We start from the raw sequence: 15,157 nt of genomic DNA, 5'->3' as shown, positions 1-15,157 counted from the left end.
TACCGGTATTTTCGTGTTATTTTGACTGGGGAAAAAATTAGATGATGTTCAGTGATGTGGCTAATTTTTTTTTCCGCATAATTTACGCACCCTTGTTTCAAAACAACTTTTTTCGTCTAAAAAAGTGCGAAAATTACGCGAGTAAATACGGTATTTACGGTCATATTTTGACAAAATAAAAATAAGAATTTTTGTGCCACCTAGGTCGTATCGTATATCGAGAAACTTTAGGTTGAAAAAATCAGGCACTGATAAAACTATTATATCATCAAATGATAATCCTGTTTGTCCATTCTGCAATAGACGGAATTGAGGTGAGAACTGAATGAAATGAAGGGTGTGAGACAAGGACATGGTAACCCACGATTTTACTATCTGAAGAAATTAGAGGTTTTCTGCTGCCCAATTCCTTTTTTTAGTCGGAAAGCTGATTTTTCACTTAACACTGTATATGAACGATTAAACGGACAAGGTTAAACGAAGCTGTATGCGTTGCTCTCTATCGCGTGTTGCAAAACGCAGCAATTGCAAAATTGTAGATTATCATGTTCTTGCCTCACACCCTTCAAATGCAAAAGCAATTTCAGTTGTATATTTAGGCATGAACTGAGTATTGAATCATTTTAATTAGCATATACTGGATAGCTGATAGTTGATTACATTTCTGGGAATTATTGCTATAGCAATTGATTTGATACCATGCTGATAATAACTGAAGGATCATCTATCTTAATCGCTAATTGTTGTCATTAATTTTTACTGCTTCCAATCAGGTTGAAAAAAAAAACGAAAAGACGTTAGGAAAATGATATAAATGGCAGTGTGATTGGGAAACATGCATTAATCATCCCTTTTACATATATGCTTGATACATCACTGTGTTTTGCTTCGAAATCCAGCTTCGTGCAACATAATTTAATTTTCTGTGTGATAGATTTTTAGTTATGCCTTTGCAGAAAGTACTTACTCGAATATGGGAGATGACAAATAGCTATCAGACTATTAGCCCTTATGTAGATGACATGGAACAGAAGGTAGAAGATATAACTAATTCCTTTTAGTAATTAAGCCTTAGATTACTTCATTACAACATATATGATTTGGATTGAAGTACAGCTCTCACTCTGTGACTTAAAATCTAAACTTTTACTATAAATGTGTACTGTATGTACAGACAAGATAATCATGAACTTCTATAGGAGGGCACCGTGGCTCAGTGGTAGAGGGCGTACCTCTGGTACGTAGAGCACCTGGTTCGATCTCCGGACAAGTAACTTTATGATAAACAACATTGTGTCCGTTGGTTTCCCCTGGGAACTCCAGTTTCCTCCCACATTCTGTTTCCAACGATTCTTCCATCATCATTCACTAGCCGTCTCCCTTTGCCTAAAGAGCGTAATCGTGGGACGTTAAACTAGAAGATTCCATTTCAGTTTGAAATTCTATAGAGTTATAGTGTAAGGGCGCTAGGCAGGATGCGGGAGGTATATTTTAATGAAACGCCGTATTTTGTTCTCATTCAATGGTAGAATTTATTACGTGATATTTAATTAATGTTATTACAGTATCAGTGATAAGGCCTGATACAACGGTTAACCTTGCGTGAACGGGCTGCAGTGGTACGTTTGCAAGAACTTGACTAATTTGCTCCTCCATTTCAAGATTTTTTTTCGGTAATCCTCCTCCCCCTTTCAAACATGCAACACGACTTCATCTGTCTTCAGGATATTGCTGTAAAAACGAATTCAGCAAGCATCATCTTCCCGTACTCCAACCGATGATCACAGTCTTCCACCAATAATTTGGGACAGTAATGTAGTTTGCACAGGCTAAAATTTAACTATTCCTTGGAAACGATTCGGATTGTGTGTTAGAGTAAACAACTTTTCTGCTTTTGTGATATCTGAGTAGTTCGCACATTTCTTCCATCCTGGATTTTAAGAGGCGACTATGTGTCCTAATTTCGTATATGCTACAGAATATGCGTGTGTGAGCTTCAAGCGACGATTCTTTATGTTGTTTTCTGCGTCTTGCGAGGAATAAGGTCCCTTTCCTTTTTACTGCCATGAAATCGCACCATTGACTGCCGTACTTCGTACTGGGATCCCAGAAGAGTCCGCTTACGCAATCTTAAACAAACCATGCACCGGCACTTGATACTTGCAATAACATTTCTTAGATATCATGTAATATTTCGATCAAGGATTTAAACAGTTATAAACAATTTTCAATAGGGAGTTACATCTCATCCACCCTATAGTTTTATACATACAAAATGAAAACCTTGTGTTAACAATCGTAATGTTGAAAACAATAACTTGTATTAACAAAAGTACTCCTAATTACGGAACAAATTTTCGAAACTGCTTCATTTTGTCATTTGGCAGATATCCTACTTATACAAAATTTCATCCCGGATGAGTTTAAACATTTTAGTAACTATTTGACTGCTCTTATTTACTTTTATGTGTCAACTTCCTACAGATCTATCAACTGAGTTAATCAGGTTCCACAAAACAGAATCTGTCGTTTTCAAATTATAGTATGAATTTTAGGCTTCTTTCCAAAAAGAAAAAAAGAAAAAAAGAAAAGAAAAGAAAAGAAAAAAACATAAACATCATGGTCAGATAGTTTTCCCAAAAGATAAAATTATCTTTTCGGTATAAATCCTTAGATGTTCACTCTTGCTGTTTCAAAATAGTCTTTACTCTTATATTAAGTTTTTTTTTATATATATATATATTTAAATATGTTAGGTTTTCATGAAAAACATGAACTGGGATAGTGACACATCTGTAAAGGTACTAACACTTATCCCAGTGGTTTTGTATTTCATTACAGCCCTAAATACAGTCGTGTCTGGAGTAGATTAATATATGCTATTAGATGATAGATATGTAAATACTTATTTTATGCAAGCGAAAACTATCTCCTACCCTTCGACACTACATAAGTTGTGTGTTTGTCTGAATCCCGGCAACTTTCGTACAAATTACATGTTTGTGATTAAACTTGGCGTGAGTTTTCTTTTGAATCTTTCCAATGAGACATATTACTTTGAGCTGAAATCTGTCTTGGATCTGCTCTCATAAAACACGTTTCACGAAACTTTGGGTGGAAATAAGAAAAATGTTTCAATTTCCATAGAGCTTGGCATAAGATTCTGTCGAGGATTAATTACTTGTTTTAACGTTAAGTTGGAAGTACTAGAAAGGGGGGGGGGAATATCTCCAAGGAAAAATATACGTCAGCAGCAAAATATTCTAATATAAGTTTCATTTATTTCCTAAGATTAAAAACTAATATAAACTGTTCCAATTTCAATTAATCCATATAAATGAGAACTAACTGATCTATCATGTTTCTTAAGCTTTCGATCTTTGATGGGGAATTTAACAGAATTCTTTCATTTCTAAGTGTTTGCTGAGAGACTAGTTTAAAAAGTACAACTATCAAGAGACTTATAAAGTTTTTCAACTTTAAAAGAAAAATAATATTGTGGTTTCTCTCATATTGACTTGCTATAGAAGTCTAACGTTAGGTATGTTTGTGCCCTACGAATTATTTGAAAATATTGGTATCAAATAATTGGAGAACAATACTTCAAGGCATTAGAAATTACAGTACTCCAGAAAGAAATGCTTTCCTTTAATGTGATATAAGAAAAATATGTAAAGTTATTAGAGACTTGAGAAAGTTTGTTACCAAAAGCTATTATGAGGCAGCAAGAATTCATACTTATTTACTGACGTATTGCATCTTTAATATCTGAATACTTATTCACCTTTACAGGTAAAGTATTACAGTCACTGGCATAAGCTGATTTATACTAGGAGAGTAAGAGAGGAAAGCTTAGAGGCACGGTATCTGAATTGACAAGGCATTTACCTACACACCGACGATTCGGCTCAATCCTATATCAGAGTGAAATTTATTCTTTCATTTATTTCTGTTCTCGTCCTCACTAGTTTCTGTCAAACGTGTACTTAAAGAAACTTAAGCGCTAAACGCGACTGGACTAGGATACTGAGTACATTGCCTCGTATATGTGTTAAGATATTGAAAGTTTAGAATATTATATATACACATCCCTTCCTAGTATTGTGGATTACGTTTATAGTTAGGGGATCAGTTGTCAATTGATCTTCAACCAAAGTACTTCATGAAAACACCTCTGCCGCACTGGAGTAATGCCGTTTCTTGTGAGATTAGTGAAGTCAAGCAGTGTCAGGTTTGGTCCGAGGAAAGATGGGTAACTGTTTGTACTCAGCAGATGGTGTTGGAATTGGGGCTCCGCCCAGCATCATGAAGAGCGACTTGAAAGAAAGTGATGTGACACAAGGGATTTAGTTTTAGTTAGTTAAATATACATATTAAGCACATAGTCCGGAATTTGATCCTGGCAAAGAGACGAGCCTTGGGTACAAACCCAAGTAAGGGCTCGGATTTGTTCTAAGCAGTTATCTCCGTCTCCTACAGTCTCGATACTGAAAAGAAACAAACACCAATCACCAACCAAATACGCGCTGAAAACAATTGGTTTCTATAAACAATAATTGCATACAACGATGAATCTTTAAATTTTTGTATGCAGGGATGAATACAGGGGGTAGCCAGGGGGGGAATCTCTCCCCCGAAGAAAATCCATTCCCCCCCCCCCGGAGAAACTCTCAAAATTTCAATCACAAAATGTATAAATTACTTCACCCAAACTCCCCTCCCCCGAGGAGTTCATATCCCCCCCCCCGGGTGAAAAGGTCTGAATTCAACACTGTTTGTATGTCAGCTGGCTTTGAATATCTACTGTTGCAAACAACAACCAAATTCCGTAGCAAAGGAAGAGTTTCATGGCAACAAACCTGCAGGTATAAAACAAAATACGTATTAATAAAGTGTGTAATTTTCTTATATATATGTCAATGAATAAAAATGACGTTTTACAAAATATACTTTCATTTAAATATTTTCGTTTTTCTATATTATTATCATTTTTTCAGGGTCCTTACGAAGTAAAGAAGAAAAACGGTGTTCCAGAATCACCGTTAAATCCTAGACAAATCCTCTACGAGTATTGGGCGCGGTGGGGAAAGTGGTATAAATATCAACCTCTGGATCATATTAGGGAATATTTTGGAGAGAAGATAGCAATATATTTTGCATGGTTAGGTAAGTCACGTTGTATAATACAACACAATTCACTAAAGATGTTCCACATACATTTCTCTTTTCTTTTGTACTTGAAACTCCTTCTAATCTTTTCCATGTTCTTTTATCCTTTAATCTATTTATTCAGAACGATTTACAAATAAGTACACGTATTTTGTGGAATCACAAACCTTTTAAGATGCTTGCAAAAAGAGGTAAAGCATTAAAGGAAGAAGCATATATATATTTATATAATTATGACTATGTTTTTGTTTCCTTTTTACTGTCTTTATATTGCTTCTATTTTCTTTAGAAGAAGCAGTTTTATCTTAACATCAGGCCTTTAGGGACGGCTTTAAAGGCCCTTTAGGAACGCAAAATATGGCCTAAAAGCCATCCAAGCTTATGATTATGCGCTGAATGGTTTATTTGACAAATCAACGGAAATGATTTATTATAAACCACGCCCATCCGTCTAGATGTGTGTTTATATTAGTGGTTGGCACATAAACCGATTTCTCGATTATCGATTTTATAGAAAAACGAAACCAATTTTTAAAAATTTCAGAAAAAAAAACAGTTCTCCAAAACCAATTCGGTTTTCATATCAAAAACCGGATTTAATTTTCTAACATTAAAAAAAAAGATTCGCTAATTTGTTTACAAATGAGTACTACAACAACAACCTGCTTCGGCGAAAATCATAATGGTTTTGGTAAAAACCCAAAACTATTAGAGAAAAGTGAAATGTATTTCGGTGAAAACCGAACCAGTTTTTGAAGAAAACCGAAATTGGTTTTGGTGAACGGAAAATGGTTTTGGAGAAAAACACTGGCTTTTAGAGAAATTATTTCACCCATCCTTAGTTTATATGCCACGCCTAGCTTTAAAAGGACGAATCACAAATCGTAAGACGGCCTTAGATAATAAATATAACTAAGAAATATTGTCGGCACTTGGTCAAAGACACAACTCTGCATTATACTACCAGATTCAAGAAAGTAGCACTTCAGGATTCAGAAACTATTAGGAAATGTTTTGCTTTTATTTATTTATTGTTTCTGTTCACTGTTTCTTTAAACGGTCGCCCAGAAGGCAACTTTTAACTTTTACCTTTGACGGGGTGTAGAAAGCAAATACTTATCTAGAAACTGTAGTCAGGAAAAAACACTCTAAAGTACAGATTCGGGATTTTGACGTAGTATCGAAATATCTCCTGATCATGGTTTGGTGTCGAAACATAATTAAGAGAAAGTATTTTTCAGTTATAACTATCATATCCAAAATTGTATAGTTTGTTTTTGTACTAGACATCATGTTGTTCAATTTTGTTTAACTTAATTTTGACCTTTGGCATTTTGAAATGAAACAAAAAGTTGTGAAAATTCTCCGTACAAGTGTACAACAGTGAAAATTTACTTTTCTAATTTTCCTTTTAGGTTTCTACACGGGTTGGCTGTTACCAGCAGCATTAGTAGGGTTTTTAGTCTTTCTGTATGGTCTTTGCACAATGCACTCCAACCAGCAGGCTCTGGAAGTGTGCAACAGTAGAAATCAATTTAAAATGTGTCCACTCTGTGAGAGGTTTTGTGAATACTGGGATCTGGCTGATGTATGTGCTTACGCCCAGGTGGCGTATCTCTTTGATCATCCAGGAACCGTCTTCTACGCTGTTTTCGTTTCCTTTTGGGGTAAGTAGAGAAAAAAAATGTGTAATTTCTTTGGTTACGAAATAAGTATAACAATTATGTATACCCATTGTGAGAAATTATTATTACTGTTATTACTATTTATTACTAGCAGCGTTCACCCCGCTTCGCTGCGGTCACCCCGGAACGCAATAAACTTTGTTACTTAGATAATTTTTACTTTTTCGCTTTCAAGTGATATGATAAAAACCATAGAAGATTGCAGTAAATCTTAACATTATATCGCCTGTCATTTATGTTAACCCGCCCCGCTTCGCTGCGGTCATCCCGGTGCTGGCATATTGTAAAAGTGTCTGTAAAAATAAGCAAATCAATTAAAAAATTTTAAACAGAAGATTCAAGCTATTTTCCGCTGTATATCGCCTGTCATTTATGTTAACCCGCCGAGTGACACGGTCATGCGGGTTGCATATAAATACGTTTATTTTTACCTATGATGAACTAATAACAAAGGATTTGTACGTTATGGACACTTGAATGGTCAATTATCTCAAGACACTGGTAATTAAAAATTAAAGTGATATGATAAAAACCATCTAGGGTCCAAATCCTAATAACCCCCCAAAAATGAAAGAAATTGGTTCAGCCGTATTAGCGTGATGAGCGGACAAAATTTTGTACGTTCTCTTTTATATATATAGATTACTATAATTTTTAATATATGTATTATTACGCGTAACAGTGCATTTAACTGATGCAAAGATTGTGATTATGAATTATTGTAAAAACAAGGGGACACGGTGGCTCAGTTGTAGAACACTCACTTCTGTTGTTAGGGATACCTGGTTCAATCCCATGCCAAGTGAGTTTATGGTGAACAACATCACGTATGGAGGTTTTTTCTGAGTTCTTCTGTATCCAATCACATTTTCATTTCACAAATTCTTTCATTAAAATTCATCTTTAATAATCATCCGTCTCCTTTAGCCTACAAGGCATAAGACTGGAACGTAAAATTAGAAAATGAAATGAAATCTTTTAGTTTATCGTCCCTCGATTATTCCCTTTACAGGCGATGATTAAAACAGGTGAATGATGATGGAATGAGAAAGTGAGAGTACCACGAGAAAACCCAGGTACACAATGTTGACCACCACAAACTTACTTCCCCGGGGATCGAATCAGGGATCCCACACACCAAAGGTGAGCTCTCTACCACTGAGCCACCTTGCTTCCTAATGTAAAATATCAACAGAGGGATATTGTTTGACATTCTGCAGTACAACTAGATTAACAGGTTTGCCAACCCAACATAATTTTTTTTTTAATGTCATTACAAGAGGTTATAGCATATTTCAAATCTACATGTCAAGTGAAGGTTTAAAATACAACACTTATTCTATAGTGTTGTAAATTAAGAAGGCTACAGTATGTCCCAACATTGAAAAACAATCAAATTTTAAAAGGTTATACAACAGTAAGAACGCCAAGTGAAATAGATGGTGTAATACAGAAATAAAGTACCTTAATGTCGGATACTATGGTCATCGTATGACGTATTTTGAAGAAATAGAAAGAAATTTACAAGGGAATTAAAAATGTAATTTATTTAAAATAACTTTATTTTTTTAAAATGTTGAGATGACTATAATATCCAGTTTCGTACATGATTTCCAATAGACATAAAGATCCTAATAATATTTATAGCAATTTAATATTTCAAATAATTCGGGAAATATGAAAAAATATAAAATTTGATAATATTGCTTAAAATGGCGTTACTTGTATGAACTGTTTAAACACTTCTCTGCTTTAATTTGCTTTTATAATATTATGACAATATTTTTTGATAGATATAATTACATGTTCTCACAATTAAATAATTGTAAGTAGTATTGCCAACTTTAACCGTATTTACCATATCTCCAGAGACTGGTTTGAGATATGAAATGGCTGTAAACTGTTTTATTGTATAGTTTTCGTATCTCTTAAAAACCCATCTATGTACTTGTGTAAGCAGTTTCTCAAAATAAAGGGTTTTGAGAAAAAGTTAAATTTTCAATCCTTTCTAGCTCTTTGTATTTATTTGAAATCCATCTCATATCATGATTATATTATTATACACTAAAGTGCTTTGGATACACATTGCCCCATCTGTCTCGCTTGCACTGCTATAGGAGACACCAAAATTTGAATATTTGTGATACTGTAGCATCCGCAGTTTGCAACACTGAATAATAAATGTAACATCGGAAGTTTTCGTTTCACATGTAGATTTCAAATATGTAAGAACTCAACGTATGTAGTTCTTTTTGAAAAATGTAACTTTATGTTGGGTTGGCAACATTGTTAATCTGGTTGTATCATTGAAAAAATTAAATATTGGAGTTTTACGTCCCACAGTTATGCCGGTTAGGCTAAAGGAGACGGTGATGATAAGGAATGAATGAAATGGTGGAATGAAGAAAGTGGGAGGAAACGGCAGAACTCCGAGGAAACCTGGGACCCCAAGCACCGGAGGTGAACGCTCTACCACAGAGCCACCGCGGCCCCCAGTTGTAGCACTGAGTATTTCAGAAAAGTTCCCTTGTCAATATTTGAATTGTACAAAATTTTGGTATTCTTTTATCTGTTGGTTTAAAAGTTACAAGAGTATACCAAGATAAATGATCTATCGTTATATATATATATATATATATATATATATATATCGAGTGTTTCAAAACAACACCGACAACGTTTGGGATGTGATTCCTGACACCAAGATGAGACAAAAAGTATAGACCAACTTGGGTGCTTGGGCGACCTGTCGTAGTCGGATTAAGACTTCACTTAGGAATCAATATGTGCGCTATACAAAAATCCTAAGATACTCATTCAACAATTTTTATAGATTGAGTATGGCTACAGCATATAATCTGAAGTACTCACCAACTATAATACCTCTATAAAAAATTGTTGCGGAAATACCGGAGGATTCAGAAATATTGATATTTGGATAGAGCACATATCTACTAATTCCTAAGTGAAAGCGTGACCCGACTACGGTAGATCCCATGGTTTTAGAGCTATGGACCTTTAAAGTTCATTTTTTTATGTTTTCGCCAGCCTATAACTCCGAAAGGAAGCATTTGTGCACCCAGGTCGATCTATACTTTTCGTCTTATCTTGGTGCCAGGAATCACCTCCCAAACGTCGGTGTTATTTTGAAACACCCTATATATACATAATATGAGGGGCAGTCAAAAAGTTGTAATTTTCGTGTTTGTAATGCAATCACAATGACTCTTCTACAGACGGCTAACATGAATTTGACAAGTATAAACAGATCATAACAGACAGAGTACAGCTCACAGATGACGAGAAGAACCCTAGCAGAAGTAGTGTGACGTAGGTATGGACTCGCCCACTTTTCGCACGGGAGTTTCAAATGACACCACGGAATAGCACACAGATAACTACCCGGAGTAGCAGACGACATCTAAGTATAGACCACACCTCAAAAACCGAAAGGGACTTGACCATGTCGTTGACCTTTCCCCGCTTCCCTTGTTTTAGAGTTCTTCTCGTCATCTGTGAGCTGTACGAGGAGGAGTGTGGTGATTAGTCTGGTGCAATGTTGCAGTTCGAGCAACACGCAAATATCAAGTTCATGAGCAAAGTGGGGAAATGTGCTTCAGAGATTTAATAATCTGGAAAAACAGTTTAGAGCCATCAAATTTTATGTTCTCTCAAAGCTAAAACTGGGCCACAATGGCACCCATCGTAGAAGACACCGAAACCAACACGACGGCTGAACCTCGGAAGATGCCAAAAAATAAACTTTAATCGGTGTTTCATATACTAGCAGGAGCGGTGGAGCAGGAAACTACAAAATCCCATCTTGAGAGGCAAAAATTCCCATTTTGCTCTTGAATTTCCTACGTTACACTAATTACAAAAATTTAAAAACTTGAAAAATGAAGCTACTCTATAATAATAATTTTCTTCAATATATGAGTTATTTATCCGTAAGCTCGATCCTCTACGTTTAGAAATAGTTTAGGAATAAGAATTTTCCTTACTTGAAAGAAAGAATTATAAATGTTGACGAAAGTAAGTACATTTTGTTGCCAGATTTTAGCGTTGCCATTACGCCTTTGTACAACTTTCTTCTGTTCTACGAAATGTAGAAACATTTTATTTTCCACTGAAGAATCTCGTTTCTTAGTGCTTTTTCTTGGAGAACAACAAATCAGTGTACAAAATCCGTACTAGTACACATTTTTTTTGTGTGTGTGGTAACAAAATTTGACAATTAGGGCTGGTGTCAAGCTTATTGAAGTCTTAGTTTACTTACCGACCACAGAGAATTTTGTTGGCGTTGGTCAAGTATGAAAAATCCCTCATATGCTGCCAATGTGAGCAAAATTCGCGTTATTACTTTTTGAGAAATTAACTTTAAAACATCCCACAAAAAGGGATTTTTCCCAAGGGTTGACATCACTGAATGGTATACTTCTATTTTACTAGCACTACTTCACTACTTCATGTAGCATCTAGCATCTATAGTGTCGTTATCTATAGCATGAATTTTTAGATTTACAAAAAAAAATTGTCGAAAACTATGAATGGTAATTTATGCAATCACACATATCGTTTTGTTCAGCCCAACAAGATCTATCATTTAGTATATGTCTTATCTTTAGTCATTTTTTTTCCATTATACATTAATAAATATTGTTTTTCTGTCACTTGTCAGCACATTTATTGATCTGAAGATTCCTTTATTTTTACATATTTTGAAAGGATATCGATTTTTTGTATTAACTTGAATAATTATATTGTGTTGCAGCTGTCACATTCCTCGAATACTGGAAGCGAAAGTCGGCGAGTCTAGCACATCACTGGGACTGCATGGACTTCCAGGAGGAGGAGGAACGACCGAGGCCGGAGTTCGCTGCGAAGGCGCCTTTTCTCGAGAGAAATCCTGTCACAGGGATACGAGAACCTAGTTTTCCTAATTCTCTCAGAACGAAAAGGGTGGCAGCAGGAATTGGTATTATCTTCCTCATGGTAAATAGTTTATATCAGTGAATACAATATGAAAGATAATTTGAATATCAGGAGACTGTAAGTTACTAATATTGATATACTGTACTATAAAACCAATTAAAAAATTGGCCGAGCTGTCTTACCTTCATAACGCACAGACAAAATATTATCCCAATTAATACATCTTAACCGTGGCATATGTATATATACACTCGCCAGCCGAACCATTATGATTATCTACCTAATATCTGGTATGTCCATCTTTGTTCGTAGGACAGCAGCAACAAGGTTTGATATGGAAGTAATGAAGCCTTAGTAGGTGGCTGGAGTGAGCATGATACATACCTCCGCTTGTATCATACATGATACGTGTGCATGAAATCATACTCGACACATTTTTTTTAAAAAAAATTAAAATATATCAGCCAAACTATTATCTCAATGTAAGAGGCATGATACACTACATCCACACATCCAACTCACACAGATGGAGGGACGAGTTCGGATCTGATGTTCATTGACATCCCAAAGGTGTCAAACTGAGTAAATATTGGGTGATTTTGGGAGCCTTGTAGCCAATTCAGCACTCACCATTATGCTTCTCGAGCCAATTCAACATAAGATTATTCTTGTAATAAGGAATGCTGTCCTATTGAAAGGTGTCATTGCCAGCTGGAAAATATGGCTGAATTAATGAGTGTGCATGATTAGCAAAGACCTGCCATTAGCTAAGAGTCATTGTGGTACCCTCCACACCCGCTACTGGGCTCATGGATTGCCATGGGAAATTTCCGCAAATCATAAGAAGCCATCACTTGCCTGTCGTGGACCTACTGTTCATGTCTCGAGCAGCTACACCCCCTGAAGACGATAGATTCTGACTTTGCCATCGTTGTGACGTAATCAGTATCGTGATTGATCTGATCACGCAACACTGTGCTATGACCATGGGTACGTACCCATTCCAGTCATAATCGAAGGTGCCGTGCAGTTAACATTGATACCTATGTGAGACATCGGCTACGGAGGCCCATATCTAACAGTATATGGTGAACCGTGTGCTCACGTGTCAGGTACATTCCTGTTTTGTTCACTCTTAAATCTGCTGATATTTGTGTTACAGTTTTCATCCTAGCCTGCTTTAAAAATCTCTATAGTCTACAACGTACTACATCTTCAATGAGGTGTAGTTACCCCAAGCCTTATAGTTTCGTGCTGGTTTCATCGTCCTTTATCCATCTTTGGAAGACACTAATCAACTCGTGAGAACCCGACAAGTCGCGCTGTTTCCGAGATGCTCGTACCGAATCGCCCTATCATTAAACCCTGTTCCCTATCGAACTGTAATATATTACCAGAATTCCATATTCTACACACAAGAACCTAACTGATCAAATGAGATGTCTGTCACTGTCTAGTGATCAGTTCTGCAGTACCCCAGGCTCTTACATCATCTCAACTAATTCGTACAAAAAGTAGCTAGTGGTCATAATGGTTTAACTAGTGGGGTGTATGATTGCACATTTATTGTTCATATTCAAAGTCCTTATACTTACACAATAATAAATTTTATTGTTTAAATAATTACGGAAATTAAAGACATTAAGAAAATAAACTTTATCTAAATGTGTAATGTGCAAAGTAGTTTCCTTCATTTCTATTCAGCTCAAGGAATGCCCGTTATGAAGCGTAATGACAGAAAAAGGTAATCTCATATAGTCAACTTTTAAAGATAAGTAATAGTAATTAACGATTTACTTTATATATTTATTTACTTTACTATATATATTATTTACTTTATATATATGTATAATTTTTTTTATTATATATATATATATATATATATATATATATATATATATATATATATATATATATATATATATATATATATATATATATATATATATATATATATATATATAGTGCAGTCAAGAAAGTTAATAGATAGCATTTCAATACATAACAGAGTGTATACAGTGTACATAGATTTTGGGCCTCAAGGCCTCATTATACGCTTCATCATTTATAACACATTTTTTTTTTTTAATGGACACTCAACACTTGTTAAAATAGAAATAAAAATCATCTGAGGCACAAGTCACTCGAAAGTTTATTGCCGACACTGCAAGGAGGGGCAAGGAGGCGGGCGCTCTCTGGTAGCATCGTCCGTTTCCTGATTACTCCTCAAACATGCTTTATTGTAATGTAAGTCAAGCAATACCAGTAAAAAATATTTTCGGTGTGTGTATATATAAAAACTGTCATCCCAAAAATTTCTCTGCCTGTTCAAAGAAATTAAAGATGACGCCGTCACTATCCTATCCAAATAAATAAATAGAAAGCAATTAATATTAAGACATGCCCAATCCTCAGAAATTTCACCATTTTCCAAAATTTCAGGGTACTATTTATACTAAAACGTCCATTCCTAAAATATAAAATATTTTTCTTCTCAAATATCTGATGATTCAGGATGCCGGTTTACCACTATAAATTAGTGTTTCTTGAAAAAAATGTAAGTATATATGAATTTGATGCTCCTTCGATAAAAGTCACTATTGAATTCTTGTCCTAAGTATTTAATTATAAAGTTAATTTTAAATGTATATACACACATTGTATATCAAAATGAAAGTCACTATGTTTGTGACTTAATAACTCTTTCAACCAACCGATCGATCTCGATCAAATTTTCAACATACATGAGGTTCTGGCCTGGGATAATTTTTATCATTTCATTTTGATAGTGCAACTTGGGGGAGGAGGACGGGGATATATATATATATATATAAAAAGATCGAAATTGAACGATATTAGTGCCGAATTCATAGTTTTCGGGACCGCTGAGATGAACAGTGACACTTCCGGTGCCGCTTCAATCCAAATTCAGCCCTTGGAGAGGATATATATAATATTGATCGACAATGACCAATATTAGTGTCGAATCCATAGTTTCCGGGATCGCTGAGATAAACAGTGACATTTCTGATACCATTTAAATCCAAATTCACCCTTGTATGTCCTAAATGAAACATATTCTCCCCGTGCAAAGAACGAGTATTCTGCTAGTTACTTAGAAATAGTCAGAATTGACATTTCCACAAAATTAGATCACTTTTTTGTTAAATACGATGTTTGGTTATAACGCAGAAATAATGCCGTAAAATTTTCCTGCACTTTTTTTAGAGTTCAGAATAGTCTTGGTCTCTCCATATACAGAGTCGGTTTACCTTTCCGTAATTTTTAGGTTTCTACTCTTGCAATAGCAAAATATTGCTTAATATTGAGGTTTATGCCATCAGAACTTGAACATCTTTATGGGAAAT

The 15,157-nt window shown here is 35.1% G+C and overlaps 1 protein-coding gene across 3 annotated transcripts in view; it reads left to right on the top strand.

Annotated features, from left to right (window-relative positions):
* LOC145671096 (anoctamin-7-like) overlaps positions 1 to 15,157 on the top strand; it is a 1,175,643-nt gene that overhangs the window by 1,121,470 nt on the left and 39,016 nt on the right. For all 3 annotated transcript variants that reach the window (XM_081739856.1, XM_081739857.1, XM_081739858.1), the window contains 3 exons: positions 4,998 to 5,166; positions 6,585 to 6,836; positions 11,629 to 11,849. In XM_081739856.1, the coding sequence (XP_081595982.1) occupies positions 4,998 to 5,166; positions 6,585 to 6,836; positions 11,629 to 11,849 (642 nt within the window). The remainder of the gene's footprint in view (positions 1 to 4,997; positions 5,167 to 6,584; positions 6,837 to 11,628; positions 11,850 to 15,157) is intronic.

This window comes from Thermobia domestica, chromosome 15 (genome assembly GCF_964235325.1).
Source record: "Thermobia domestica chromosome 15, izTheDome1.hap1.1, whole genome shotgun sequence".
Taxonomy (NCBI): Eukaryota; Metazoa; Arthropoda; class Insecta; order Zygentoma; family Lepismatidae; genus Thermobia; species Thermobia domestica.
This window is presented reverse-complemented; position numbering and strand designations above follow the sequence as displayed.